Genomic DNA, 15,330 nt, shown 5'->3' on the forward strand with positions numbered 1-15,330 from the left:
GACGTGACGTCGGCGGAAATGAGCGGCGGCTGCAGCCTGGGGGTCATGTGACCCGTACCCAGCTGCAGCCATAGCGCCGCTCACAGGCGAAAACGACAACGCAAGGTATTTACACAATTCAATAGGGGCCCTGGGGGGATACATTGGGGGGTTACATGAAAGTAGTGGACAATCCCTTTAAGGGACACTGGCCAGGATTGCAAAAGTTGGCCTGGTCATGAAGGTGAAAACAGGCTTGGGGGATGAAGGGACTAAGGACGTTGTCCACTACCATGACTAACTTACTGGTTTTGTTATAAATGCCTAAGGATAATGTCCCCCATATTTCTTTTATGTCAATTTTCATTTTTTTTATACCTTTCTGCTCCACTTCCTGTTTCCTGCTCCAGCTCTGCCCTCACAGTCATCAGTTGCGGTTCAGAAACCCTTGCCCCCTTCTGACTACATTTCCCATCAGCCCTCATGCTGGGCTGCAAACCAGCAGTGAGCACACCCCCTGTAATTCCACCTAAAACCCTCCCAATCCTTCCCAGCTTCCGAGCTTCACTCTAGGCTCTTTTTGGTGATCTAGATTTCATTACTTCGTTCATGTAAAAAGATCTGCCTTTTTTGGAACCCAAATGGATCCCTATTAGATATTGGTGAACACATTTATAATAAAACCGCTGCAGCTGAAACCTCCTACCTGAATTCAGGTAATTAAATTGCTGGGTAATAGGGATTCGGCCAGGTGGCTAGGGTTCTGGCTGTGTATGAACATATACATTATAGGGGCAATACCTACGTACAGCTCAGGCAAAAATTAAGAGACCACCACATCAAAAGCCCAATCTCCAGACCTGAAGCCCATTGAAAACCTCTGGTATGTAATCAAGAGGATGATGGATAGTCACAAGCCATGAAACAAAGACAAACTATTTCAATTTTTGCGGCAAAAGCAGTGTTAAAGACTGGTGGAAAGCATGCCAAGACGCATGAAAGCTGTGATTAAAAATCATGGTTATTCCACAAAATATTGATTTCTGAACTCTTCTTGCGTTAAAACATTGGTACTGCTGCCCACTCTCCCCAGTCACACAAGCTCGCTGCCTCTGGGTAATCCTTGACACCGATCTCTCCTTCACAAACCACATATCCAAGACCTTTCCACTTCCTGCCGCTTTCAACTCGAAAATATTTCACGGATCCTTACATTCCTAAACCAAGAATCTGCAAAATCTCTAGTCCATGACCTCATCATCTCCCGCCTTGACTACTGCAACCTCCTGCTCTGTGGCTTCCCCTCGAACACTATTGCACCCCTCCAACCTAATCTAAACTATGATGCCCGAATAATCCACCTGTCCCCCCGCTATTCCCCGGCCTCTCCCCTCTGTCAATCCCTTCACTGGCTCCCCATTGCCAAGAGACTCCAGTACAAAACCCTAACCATGACATACAAAGCCATCCACAACCTGTCTCCTCCATACATCTGTGACCTCGTTTCCCAGTACTGTGATGCAGTGACCTCTGTTACAGGTAGGGGGCACTGCATGGTCTTCTTAGAATACGCATGGAGGCGTATTGAGGCCATGGGAATTCATGGCAATCGCAGGCATAACGGTGGTAATGAGTCAAAACCCGGCACTATTGTGAATGGCTGGTATGTGTGTCGCAGAGGAAGACACTCTGCATTGTCAGCCTGAAGGATGTTTTGGGATCTGTAGTCCTACAAGTAAATTGTGTTGTTTAACAAGGGAGGCTGGCAGGGCTAGTTATGAGAGATGGGCGGGTCGAACTAGCCACACACACACCTCCCTCCTGTGGGAGTGGTTACAGCTTCATAATGTGACCAGGGTGTGGGTTCCATTGTCTCTGAGTATGGACCTGAAGGGTTCTGTGCTGAAGGTCCTGAAAGAGCCTATGTGTTGAAAGTGCTATCTTCCTGAGTAGCACATGGTAGGGCTTTGGACCTGGTGGCCTGGGGTGTTGGACGAACGTCCTGAATAGCACACGGACAGGCCACACGCCTGTGCGTTGGACGGTCCCAGGTGGGGACAGACGTCCTGAACAGCGCACAGGGAAACCATGGACCTGGACGGTCTGTGACTTCTTCTATGTTGGGGGAAGCTACCGGCCTTCGGTGGGACTGGACTAACTGACGTGTGCCTGACAGGCAAGTTGGTTATCCCCGTGAGGCAGCTTTCCCAGAAAGAAAGCTCTGACAAGGAGTCAGAGTGAGGAGCGGTGCTCCTAGAAGGTAACCCCGGACAAGAGGATTGTAATATACTGTAATATACGGCAGAGAAGTGTATCTGCTATATGAACTGTGCAGTCACCTGGTGACTGGAGACAGGCATGGCTAATGAATGCTTTGTAAAACCAAAAGCGATGAAGTAATGGACTATGTGTAAGCCGGTGATGTGCAACCTGGCTTACGGAGCGGTTTATGACGTTTTTAATAAACCGTATGGACTGTTTTGTGTGAAAAACCGTGCCTGACTACGTTAATACGCTGCCAGGCGAGTGTTCCCCAATACGCTAGTGAGCACAACATCACATATGGTGAAGAATGTGGGCAACGGTCCAGGGAGGCAACCCAGGCGGAGTTAATTGCTGTGGCTCGTCGGGGCCATGAAGTTTGCTGTGGATCGGCGGGTCCATGAAGTTGACAAGCATCTTGCTGTGGATCAGCAGGTCCACGAAGCTGACAAGCGTCATGCTGTGGATCGGCGGATCCACGAAGTCTGTGGTGGAGCCGTACAGAGCATTGTGGAGTGTAGCTGCAGTTGCAGCAAGAGGTTCCGCAGCAGCCGGAGCGGAAGTAGCAGCAGCAGCGGCTTGTGATCGGCAGCCAGAGGTGCCAGTGGTTTGTGACTGCAGCAGGAGCTGTGGCAGTACCAGCAGGAGCTGGTGAAGTGTTGAAAAGACATTGTTGGTCCGGATCGTGCAGACTCTTAAAGGGCCAGTGCAAGCCCAGAGACTTTTTTTTCTGTGCGAACTGAGGCCTGGGAGTGCCGTGGGGGAGTCCACTGTGTGCACCCCAGGGAAGGGGTGGTGTCCCTAAAAGGAGTGGTGTCCCTAAAAGTGGGCGGTGACCCAAACAGGGATGGTTGCCCAAAAGGTGCGGAGTCGCAAAAGGGGGTGGTAACCCGAACAGTCCATTTATGATATGTAAATGAGGGCTTAGGCTAGTCAATGGGGCGTTAGTACGCAGAGCACCTCTCTGAAGCCGGCACACGTACACGTGGCTTCAGGGGATGTATGCAGTGAGGTAAAGAAGCCGTGCGCATGCACAAGGTACATCTATTGCTAGTGATAACGCTGGAGCTTGTAAGTTGTGTTGTCACATCCACAATGGTGGTGCACCATCTTGGGTGTCAGGTCCGGGCATTCCTACATGAACAGTTTCCTGGAAAGTGGATTGGTCATCGTGGGCCAGATGAATGGTCATCAAGGTCTCCCGATCTGACTCCCTTAGACTTATCTTTGGGTCATCTGAAAGCAATTGTCTATGCTGTGAAGATATGAGATGTGCAGCATCTGAAACAGCGGATACTGGAAGCCTGTGCTAGCATTTTTTCTGCGGTGTTGCTATCAGTGTGTCAAGAGTGTGAGAAGAGGGTTGCATTTACAATCCAACACAATGGGCAGATCTTTGAACACATTTTATAAGTGGTCATAAACTTGTAAATAACTCATGAAAGAATAAAGTTACGTTAAAACCAAGTACACCATTGTTTTTCTTGTGAAATTCTCAATAAGGTTGATGTGTCACATGACCCTCTTCCGATTGAAAAAATAAAGTTGGATCCAAAATGGCCAACTTCAAAATGGCCACCATGGTCACCACCCATCTTGAAAAGTTTCCCCCCTCCCATATAATAATGTGCCACAGACAGGAAGATCACCAACCATTCCCATTTTATTTAGGTGTACCCATATAAATGGCCCACCCTGTTCAACTGTGGTGGTTCTGGGAGCACGGGGGACCTGACAGGTTCCCTTTAAATGGAATGAACAAAAATATCCTGTGAAACATTTAGGAAATGCAACCATTTTTCTACAAAGCTGCCTAATTTCTGGGGTTCAAAAGTATTTGCACAAACTAACTTTCTCATAAATAAAATGTTCATTTTTAATACTTCACAGAGAATCCATTGCCGGCAATGACTGTTTTTAGTCTGAAAGCCATGGACATCACTAGGGAAGAGTGGAGGCGTGGAAATTTGGGTTCTAGTACCTGACTCCAACTTGAACCAGAACCCCATTGAAAATGGGGACTCAAACTTTTAAGCTACCATATCTATCTCTCTCGACACTGTCTGGTACGAACCCCAAACATTTACGTTAGGGTTCAATCATCTCTAGACATCACTAAATGCTGGGTTTACTCCTCTGAGTGGCTTTGCCAGGCTTTTGCTAACATCAGTTGTTCTTAGTTTCTAGGTTTTTCTGCCTTAAGCTTTGTCATAAACATGTGAAATGCTGCTCGAAAGGGTTGAGATCTAATGATAGTCTGCAATGGCCAAGGCAATTCCACGTCTTAGGGCTCATCTCCACTTGTGAGAAAAACGGACGAGTGCAATTCGATAAAAAATCGGATTGCACTCGGACCAATGTTTTTCAATAGGTGACAATCCATTAGCGATTTTTTTCCCAGCCGAAATCGGACTGAGAAAAATCTGTGTCGGCTGAGAAAAAAATCGCAGCATGCTGCGTATTGCTGAGATTCTCGGACGAGACTCGCCAATGCAAGTCAATGGGTGCGAGAGAAAAAACGCACAGCACTCGCACCATGCGAGTGCTGTCCGATTTTTACGCACCCGTGTCCTTAGAAAAGCCGGCAATTCAGTGCAGAGTACAGTAAAATCACACTGACAGGTTAGATGAGAGTAGATATATACACATATATATATATGTATATATACCTATTCTATGTCAGGGAGACACCTATATATATATATATTTATATTTAATGCAGCGCGAGACAGCTTAAAAGCTGGTAATTCAATTACCGGCTTTTGCTTTCTCCTTCCTAAACCCGACATGATATGAGACATGGTTTACATACAGTAAACCATCTCATATCACAATTTTTTTTGCATATTCCACACTACTAATGTTAGTAGTGTGTATATGCAAAATTTGGGCGTTCTAGCTATTATATTTAAGGGTTAAATGGCGGAAAAAATTGGCGTGGGCTCCCGCGCAATTTTCTCCGCCAGAGTAGTAAAGCCAGTGACTGGGGGCAGATATTAATAGCCTGGAGAGGGTCCACTGTTATTGGCCCCCCCCTGGCTAAAAACTCCTGCCCCCAGCCACCCCAGAAAAGGCACATCTGGAAGATGCGCCTATTCTGGCACTTGGCCACTCTCTTCCCATTCCCGTGTAGCGGTGGGATATGGGGTAATGAAGGGTTAATGCCACCTTGCTATTGTAAGGTGACAGTAAGCCTAATTAATAATGGAGAGGCGTCAATTATGACACCTATCCATTATTAATCCAATTGAATGAAAGGGTTAAAAAAAACACACACACATTATTAAAAATTATTTTAATGAAATAAAATCAAAGGTTGTTGTAATATTTTATTTAACGCCCAATCCAATCACTGAAGACCCTCGTTCTGTAAAAGAAAAAACATAATAAACCAACAATATACTTACCTTCCGCAGATCTGTAAAGTCCAACGATGTAAATCCTTCTGAAGGGGTTAAAACATTTTGCAGCCAGGAGTTCTGCTAATGCAACGCTACTCCTCGCTGCAAAACCCCAGGGAATGAAGGTAAAGTAGGTCAATGACCTATATTTAGCTTCATTTGCGGTGAGGCGTCCTCTGCTGGCTGTTCATAGATCGTGTGAACTTTCCTAGAAAGCCTGGGAACTTTCTAGGAAAGTTCCCACGATCTATGAACAGCCAGCAGAGGTATGAACAGCCAGCAGAGGGCGCGTCACCGCAAATGAAGCTAAATATAGGTCATTGACCTACTTTACCTTCATTCCCTGGGGTTTTGCAGCGAGGAGTAGCGTTGCATTAGCAGAACTCCTGGCTGCAAAATGTTTTAACCCCTTCAGAAGGATTTACATCGTTGGACTTTACAGATCTGCGGAAGGTAAGTATATTGTTGGTTTATTATGTTTTTTCTTTTACAGAACGAGGGTCTTCAGTGATTGGATTGGGCGTTAAATAAAATATTACAACAACCTTTGATTTTATTTCATTAAAATAATTTTTAATAATGTGTGTGTTTTTTTTAACTCTTTCATTCAATTGGATTAATAATGGATAGGTGTCATAATTGACGCCTCTCCATTATTAATTAGGCTTAATGTCACCTTACAATAGCAAGGTGGCATTAACCCTTCATTACCCCATATCCCACCGCTACACGGGAATGGGAAGAGAGTGGCCAAGTGCCAGAATAGGCGCATCTTCCAGATGTGCCTTTTCTGGGGTGGCTGGGGGCAGGAGTTTTTAGCCAGGGGGGGGGCCAATAACCGTGGACCCTCTCCAGGCTATTAATATCTGCCCCCAGTCACTGGCTTTACTACTCTGGCGGAGAAAATTGTGCGGGAGCCCACGCCAATTTTTTCCGCCATTTAACCCTTAAATATAATAGCTAGAACGCCCAAATTTTGCATATACACACTACTGACATTAGTAGTGTGGAATATGCAAAAAAATGGTGATATGAGATGGTTTACTGTATGTAAACCATGTCTCATATCATGTCGGGTTTAGGAAGGAGAAAGCAAAAGCCGGTAATTGAATTACCAGCTTTTAAGCTGTCTCGCGCTGCATTAAATATAAATATATATATATATATAGGTGTCTCCCTGACATATATATATGTATATATACCTATTCTATGTGTATATATCTACTCTCATCTAACCTGTCAGTGTGATTTTACTGTACTCTGCGCTGAATTACCGGCTTTTCAAAGGAGACCCGTGCGTAAAAATCGGACAGCAATACGGATGTCATACGGATGTTGCGATAAAAAAAAAATCGCATGACACTCGCAGACGTTACATCAGTTTTTTCGGTCTGTAAATCGGACCATTTTTTTCTCACACAAGTGGAGATGAGCCCTTAGCCTTATAAAATCCCTGTGTTGCTGTTTCAGTATGTTTTGGGTCATTGTCCATCTCTACTGTGAAGCCCGTCCAATCAACCTTACTGCACTTGGTTGAATCTGAGCAGAATGTATCGCCCTGTACAGCTCAGAATTTATCCGGCTGCTTCGGTCTTCAGTCACATCATCAATAACCACCAATGTCCCTTTGCCATTGGAAGCCATGCATGCCCATGCCATTACACTGCCTCCACTATGTGTTACAGAGGATGTGGGGTGCTTTGGATCATGAGTTGATCTAAGCCTTCTCCATACTTTCTTTTTCACATCATTTTGTTACCTTAGTTTCATTTGTCCTAAGAATGCTTTCCCAGAAATGGGCTGGCTTCTTTAGATGCTTTTTGGCAAAGTCTAAACTGGCCTTTTCCATTTTTAAGGCAGATAAATGGTTTGCACCTTGTGGTGAACCCTCTGTATTTGTGCTCATGAAGTATTCGCTTTATGTTAGACTTAGATACTTCCTGGACAGTGTTCTCCACTTGTAGGATGTTTTCAAGGGGATTTTCTTCACCATGAAAAGGATTCTGCGATCATCCACCAATGTTGTCTTCTGTGGACATCTAGGCATTTTTAAAGTTCCCAAGCTCACTAGTGCGTTGTTTTTTGTTTTTTTTAGTAAAATGTAAAAACTGTTGATTTGGCCACTCCTAACATTTCTGCTATCTCTCTGATGGATTTCTTCTTTTTTTCATCCAAATGATTGTCTGTTTCTCTTTCATTGAGAGCTAATTTGATTGTATGTGGTGGGTTCACAGCAACAGGTTACAAATGCAAAAGCAGCACCTGGAATCAGCTCCAGATCTTTTACCTGCTTAACTGATGAAGGATTAATGATAGAAAAGCCCATTAACCCCTTTCTGACCTCGGACGGGATAGTACGTCTGAGGTCAGATCCCCTGCTTTGATGCGGGCTCCGGCGGTGAGCCCGCATCAAAACCGGGACATGTCAGCTGTTTTGAACAGCTGACATGTGCCCGTAATAGGCGCGAGCAGAATCGCGATCTGCCCGCGCCTATTAACTAGTTAAATGCCGCTGTCAAATGCAGACAGCGGCATTTAACTACCGCTTCCGGCCGGGCGGCCGGAAATGACGTAATCGCCGACCCCCGTCACATGATCAGGGGTCGGCGATGCTTCAGAATTGTAACCATAGAGGTCCTTGAGACCTCTATGGTTACTGATCGCCAGCAGCTGTGAGCGCCACCCTGTGGTCGGCGCTCACAGCACACCTGATTTTCAGCTACATAGCAGCGAATAGCAGATCGCTGCTATGTAGCAGACGCAATAGTGCTGTGCCTGCTTCTAGCATCCCATGGAGGCTATTGAAGCATGGCAAAAGTAAAAAAAAAAAAATGTGAAAAAAATAAAAAAAATATATAAAGTTTAAATCACCCCCCTTTCGCCCCAATCAAAATAAATCAATAAAAAAAATATCAAATCTACGCATATTTGGTATCGCCGCGCTCAGAATCGCCCGATCTATCAACTAAAAAAAAGCATTAACCTGATCGCTAAACAGCGTAGCGAGAAAAAAATTAGAAACGCCAGAATTATGTTTTTTTGGTTGCCGCGACATTGCATTAAAATGCAATAACGGGCGATCAAAAGAACGTATCTGCACCAAAATGCTATCATTAAAAACGTCATCTCGGCACGCAAAAAATAAGCCCTCAACCGACCCCAGATCATGAAAAATGGAGACGCTACAGGTATCGGAAAATGGCGCAATTTTTTTTTTTTTTTTTTTAGCAAAGTTTGGAATTTTTTTTCACCACTTAGGTAAAAAATAACCTAGTCATGTTAGGTGTCTATGAACTCGTACTGACCTGGAGAATCATAATGGCAGGTCAGTTTTAGCATTTAGTGAACCTAGCAAAAAAGCCAAACAAAAAACAATTGTGGGATTGCACTTTTTTTGCAATTTCACCGCACTTGGAATTTTTTTCCCGTTTTCTAGTACACGACATGCTAAAACCAATGATGTCGTTCAAAAGTACAACTCGTCCCGCAAAAAATAAGTCCTCACATGGCCAAATTGATGGAAAAATAAAAAAGTTATGGCTCTGGGAAGGAGAGGAGTGAAAAACGAACACGGAAAAACGAAAAATCCCAAGGTCATGAAAGGGTTAAAGACCTTTTGCAATAATTGTCCAATTACTTTTGGTCCCTTGAAAAAGAGGCAGCTACATATTAAAGAACTGTAATTCCTAAACCCTTACTCCAATTAGGATATGAATATCCTCAAATTAAAGCCGATTGTCAATATGGGTTTAAAGTGCAGACTATGTAACTGGGGTCTAAGGGGTATCGTTTCTCCTTATGGAGAGTGACATACCATCTCTGGCTTGTCAAGATAAGGAGGTTTATTCGCCGTGCAATGCTCCTCTGGGAAATATAATATGCAAATTGCCTCTTCTGAGAAAAAGAGGACTTAAACTCTATAGCGCCACCTGTTACATAGTTACATAGTTATTAAGGTTGAAGGAAGACTATATGTCCATCTAGTTGGAAGTAGCGATCCTACAAGTCACAATCAACCCTTTAACGAGTCGTGCAATATGACTTAGGATAAAAGCCAAATCAGTATCTCAATTCGCATGGCTTTTTTCCTAAGTCATATTGCACGACTCGTTAAAGGGTTGATTGTGACTTGTAGGATCGCTACTTCCAACAGGTGGCGCTATAGAGTTTAAGTCCTCTTTTTCTTAGAAGAGGCAATTTGCAGACTATGTAACTATGCAGTAACTTAAATATGTTTTGGTAAACAGATAAAAAAAACACTGTTAATATCTTAGAATTTGTCGGTTAAATGGCCAAAAGTATGAACGTGCTTCTATGCGTTTAATTTATAACAACTTATACACATTTCTTTGGCTCTATTTTTTATTAGTTGAATCCGTGATTTCTCTGCATTTAGTGTTTGCTACTCACCTGTGCTGTTATCTGTAGGAATCTGCTCTTTACACTGCTCATCACCCCTCACATATGTCTCTGTAGTATTAATATGGGTCAGATCTTCACCCTGAAATACAAATTGTAAAAGTCACAGACAGATGGAGAAGTCACATCTATGATCAGCTCTAATCCTGCCATCTCCACCGTTCTCATTACACAAGTATAAAACATATAATACTGGTGGATAAAACAAGACTGAGCACAAGACCTTCACAGCCGTCTACACATCATAGGGGAGATCTCATGACACCTTCTCTCCATCTACCTGATGATCCTGAGGAACATTGGGATTTTCTTCTTTACAGTCCTGTGGAAGAAGAGGACGGGGACATCTCTCTGGTGTTGTCCTCTTACTGGATAGAACTGGAGGAAACACATACAGGGACTGAATTCATTCTTTACATACAGATAATTATAGGCCGTGTGTATTTAGTCCTATTACCTGGTGATGTGAGGGGCTGGGGAACCTCCATCATGACGTCCTTGTACAGATCTTTGTGTCCTTCTAAATACTCCCACTCCTCTATGGAGAAATAGACGGCGACATCCTGACACCTTATAGGAACCTGACACATACAATGATACCATCATCCCCCCGATCCCTCCATAGCGTTACTGTATAATGTCCCAGCATTCCCAGCAGTGTCACCTCTCCAGTCAGCAGCTCAATCATCTTGTAGGTGAGTTCTAGGATCTTCTGGTCATTGATGTCCTCATGTATCAGGGGGTGAGGTGGAGGCCATGTGATTGGGCTCAGGGGTCTTCCCCATCCCTCAGACACAGGATCCTGACAGCGCTCACTAGAGGTCTTCTTCACTACTGTGTAATCCTGGTTATGGAGAGACACATTAATAAATCTCACTACAGACATTTCCAGAGTCCTCACCTCTCCAGTTCTGTCCATCTGTTATTCCAATAGATAAGAATGATGTAATGTGACGTCATCAGAATCTCTCACCTCTCCAGTAAGCCAGTATAGGATCTCTAGAGTGAGGTGTAATATCCTCTCCGCCATTTTGTCCCTGTCCCCATCCATCCTTGATGAGTCAATCAGGAAAATTCTCTTATAAAAGATCTCCACTGAGAGGATCCGATATTGCAGAGACCTGATTGGGGAGAAGATAACGATGTATCATCATAGAGAATCCCGTGTAAAAATATGAAATACAAAGTGATGTCAGACCTGCCCTTGAACTGTTCAGCCACTGATCACAGAAGTATGGCCATCATTTATGGTTAATAATTGCTGTAGATCAGCAATTCTCAAACTGAGAGCTTCGGCTCTTGAGTCAATGAGGGCATTGACACAAGTACACAACCCAGAAAAAATTTCCATTGCATGGAGGAGGTGATCACTTGATCATGATGTCATTAAATGTTCTTAAACCCTTCTGAGTCTAGAGGAGAACTGTCAGGGAAGGAAAAGATTAAGGAGCTCTGCTGACACTCTCCCTCCACATCAGCTGCTCTGGAAGTTGTGGGAATAGGAAAGTTATGGCTGCCTGTGGCAAATGCTTTTTTAAGGAGAATTCCTGAATACGGAGGGATTTTGAGGGATCTTATTTTGTTGGACTTCATGCAGATTCTCCAGTCTGCTCTCCCTTCGCACTTGACCAGGCAACAAAATATCGTGTCTGAGGTGTAATCATCACCCGAGGCACCGAAATGTGAAACTGAAGATGGAAGAGATGACAGGCGGTAGTGAGCTAATGGAGGTCTGGGCAAGAGGTGTTACACCGGGAAAGGTGAGCGATGAGAATAATGATTAATATTTCTTTAAGACCCAAAGAAAATAATCTATTTTCTATTTATTCAATTTGTATCAAATAAATTTATTGTAAATCAATTATCCTAAATTAGAGCAAATCTGGTCAATTCCCGCAAACTGAGTAATTACAGGATCAGTCACCAGAACTACATACACATTAGAGGAGACACGAAACGTGGGAGGTTTATACTGCAGGATCCAAATGGCCGGTTCTCCATAAGCTGCGGCCACATCATTAGGAGAAACAACAACATTTAGGCTGCCGTCACACTAGCAGTATTTGGTCAGTATTTTACATCAGTATTTGTAGCCAAAACCAGGAGTGGAACAAATAGAGGAAAAGTATAATAGAAACATATGTACCACTTCTGCATTTATCACCCACTCCTGGTTTTGGCTTACAGATACTGATGTAAAATCCTGACCAAATACTGCTAGTGTGACAGCAGCCTAATAATGGAGAAGACACAAAGAATTCCTCCAGTGTGGGACAATTACACATTAACTCATTAGTGTTCTCATCAGCAGGAGTAATTGGGAACACAACTCATAGGAAACAACCTCACTGTACAGCGGAAGGGAGGAAACCCGACATTTCCATTCCCTGTAAGGCTATGTTCACATTTGCGTTGTTGGGCGCAGCGTCGGCGACGCAACCAACAAAGCATGTACACAACGCAGCGTTTTGCGACGCATGCGTTGTCATAAGATCGTACAGAGCAGGAATTTCGGCGCAGGGAAAACGCTGCAAGTAGCGTCCTCTGCGCCTGTCTGTGCGTCAATATGACGCATGCGTCGTAAAACGCAATACAACGCATACCGGCGCATGTCCATGCGCCCCCCATGTTAAAGATAGGGGCACATGACATGCGTCGGTATGCGTCGACGAAGCTGTGCCCAACAACGCAAATGTGAACGTAGCCTAATCTCCACCCCAGAGAGAAAGTGTCATCTGTCCCCAAACCAGAGCGCCCTCCCCTGTATACATGAGCACAGCCAGCGTTCTATTACTGTACATATACACATGGCAGAGCTGGGGGCACTATCTCCGGGAATGAAGGGGTTACTGCCCCCGCCCAGTAATGGGGAATCTCCAGCACCTACCTCCACCTGCAGAGCCGCACACCACATATATGGCTGCTCTGTGTGCACAGGACCTGTGATGAGGTCACAGGAGGGGAGGAGTCAGGGGTCACATGATCAGGGGCCTCAGTGTATGCAGGACTCTGCTGTGCTGGTTGTCATGGTGCTGGATGAGGGGAAGATTATGTGTGGGGTCAGGAGGGGTTTACAGAGTGGATGTAGCAGAGCCGTGTGTGTACGAGGTGTACGGAGTGGAGCCGTGTGTGTACGAGGTGTACGGAGCGGAGCCGTGTGTACGAGGTGTACGGAGCGGAGCCGTGTGTGTACGACGTGTACGCAGTGGAGCCGTGTGTGTACGAGGTGTACGGAGCGGAGCCGTGTGTACGAGGTGTACGGAGCAGAGCCGTGTGTGTACGGAGTGGAGCCGCATTTGTACGAGGTGTACGGAGTGGAGCCACATGAGTACGAGGTGTATGGAGCGGAGCCGTGTGTTCGAGGTGTACGGAGCAGAGCCACGCGTGTACGGAGTGGAGCCGCGTGTGCACATGTCTGGAGCAGATCAGCGCGTGTACGACGTGTACGGAGCGGAGCCTTATGTATACCAGGTGTGCGGAGCGGAGCCGCACATGTATGAGGTGTGCGGAGCAGAGCCGCGCATGTACGAGATGTACAGAGTGGGGCCATGTGTGTACGGAGCAGAGCCGCACATGTATGTGGTGTACAGAGCGGAGCCGTGTTTGTATGAGGTGTAATGAAGGGGAACTGCGTGTGTACGAGGCGTGCGGAGCAGAGCCGCATGTGTACGAGGTGTGCGGAGCAAAGCCACACGTGTACGAGGTGTGTGGAGTGGAGCCGCGCGTGTACGAGGTGTGCAGAGCAGAGCTACGTGTGTACGAGGTGTACAGAGCAGAGCGGCGTGTGTGCGAGGTGTTTGGAGCGGAGCCACGTATGTATGAGGTGTACAGAGCGGAGCCATGTGTGTAGGAGTTGTACAGAGCAGAGCCGCATGTGTATGAGGCGTACAGAGCGGATCCGCATGTGTACGAGGTGTGGAGAGTGGAGCTTCGCGTGTACGAGGTGTCTTGAGCGGATCAGAGCACGTGTGAGGTGTGCGGAGCGGAGCTGCGCGTGTATGAGGTGTGCGGAGCAGAGCCGCGCATATACAAGGTGTACAGATTGGAGCCATGTGTGTACGAGGTGTAATGAAGGGGAGCTGCGTGTGTGCGGGGTGTACGAAGCAGAGCCACATGTTTACGCGATGTATGGAGCAGAGCCACATGTGTATGAGGTGTACGGAGCGGACCCGCATGTGTACGAGGTGTACGGAGCAGAGATGCGTGTGTATGAGGTGTACAGAACTGAACCGCTTGTGTATGAGGTGTACGGAGCGGAGCCGTGTGTGTACTAGGTGTACGAAGCAGAGCTCCATGTGTACGAGGTGTACGGAGCAGTGCCGCATGTGTTATGAGGTATACGGAGTGGAGCCGTATGTGTTCTAGGTGTACGGAGCTGAGCCATGTGTGTACGAGGTGTACAGAGTGGAACCATGCATGTACGACGTGTACGGAGCAGATCCGCATGTGTACGAGGTGTGGAGAGCGGTGCCGCGCATGTACGAGGTGTGCAGAGCGGAGCAGCGTGTGTACGAGGTGTACGGAGCGGAGCCGTGCGTGTATGACGTGTAATGATGGGAGTCGCGTGTGTATGACGTGTACGGAGCGGAGCCGTGTGTGTGTTTGGCGTGTCCTGGTTACAGTGGTGCATTGCTGCCACTCAAAATACTGTCCCAGTGGGCCCTGAAAGACATGTACTGTCCCTGTATATAATTGCGGCTCTATGTTGTGTTGACTGCAGTCCACTTTCAATCCCAATGCCAAGTTTTACTTGAGGACGCACTCTGTAGTGATATAGCATGTAAACATGAAATTTGCAGTTCACACCTGTACACACCAGTTTTTTGTTTGTAAGTGCCAGTCAGTTTTTTGTTATTTGTATATTGGTTCTCTGACTGAGCCCTCCACCCATCAGCCTTTGACAATTTTAATCACAACAGGTTCCTACCTACCCATATGCAGGCTTCAGCCTAGGAGAGGATTCACATTAGGCAGGTTCCCAGCAACCGAAGGTCGCCTTGTTGTGGTTGCTGGACAAGCATGAATTGGCAATAATGCTATTCAAATGTCATATATTTCATGTTTACATGCTTTATCACTACAGAGTGCAACTTTGTTATGTATAGAGATGGCTACTCTTAGTTCGCACCTGTATACACCAGCTTTATGTTTGGAAGTTACAGTCAGTCTTTTGCTACTGAAGGATGTGGCTTGGCTACTAGAAAGACAAGCATGAGGAAAAGTTGTAGATGGACAGCTCATAATAATTTTATTTGTATAGTGCTAACAT

At 45.7% G+C, this 15,330-nt stretch overlaps 1 protein-coding gene across 1 annotated transcript in view; it reads right to left on the reverse strand.

The window, feature by feature from the left end:
• LOC138663993 (zinc finger protein 432-like) overlaps positions 1 to 13,010 on the reverse strand; it is a 29,857-nt gene extending 16,847 nt beyond the window's left edge. The window contains exons 1-6 of the mRNA XM_069750391.1: positions 12,949 to 13,010; positions 11,035 to 11,182; positions 10,726 to 10,905; positions 10,519 to 10,642; positions 10,342 to 10,439; positions 10,053 to 10,143 (exon numbers count right to left, since the gene is read on the reverse strand). Coding sequence (XP_069606492.1) covers positions 10,053 to 10,143; positions 10,342 to 10,439; positions 10,519 to 10,642; positions 10,726 to 10,905; positions 11,035 to 11,112 — 571 coding nt within the window. The 5' untranslated portion in view covers positions 11,113 to 11,182; positions 12,949 to 13,010. The remainder of the gene's footprint in view (positions 1 to 10,052; positions 10,144 to 10,341; positions 10,440 to 10,518; positions 10,643 to 10,725; positions 10,906 to 11,034; positions 11,183 to 12,948) is intronic.
• Between the last annotated feature and the right edge of the window lie 2,320 nt (positions 13,011 to 15,330).

Source organism: Ranitomeya imitator, chromosome 2, assembly GCF_032444005.1.
Source record: "Ranitomeya imitator isolate aRanImi1 chromosome 2, aRanImi1.pri, whole genome shotgun sequence".
In the NCBI taxonomy this organism is placed as follows: domain Eukaryota; kingdom Metazoa; phylum Chordata; class Amphibia; order Anura; family Dendrobatidae; genus Ranitomeya; species Ranitomeya imitator.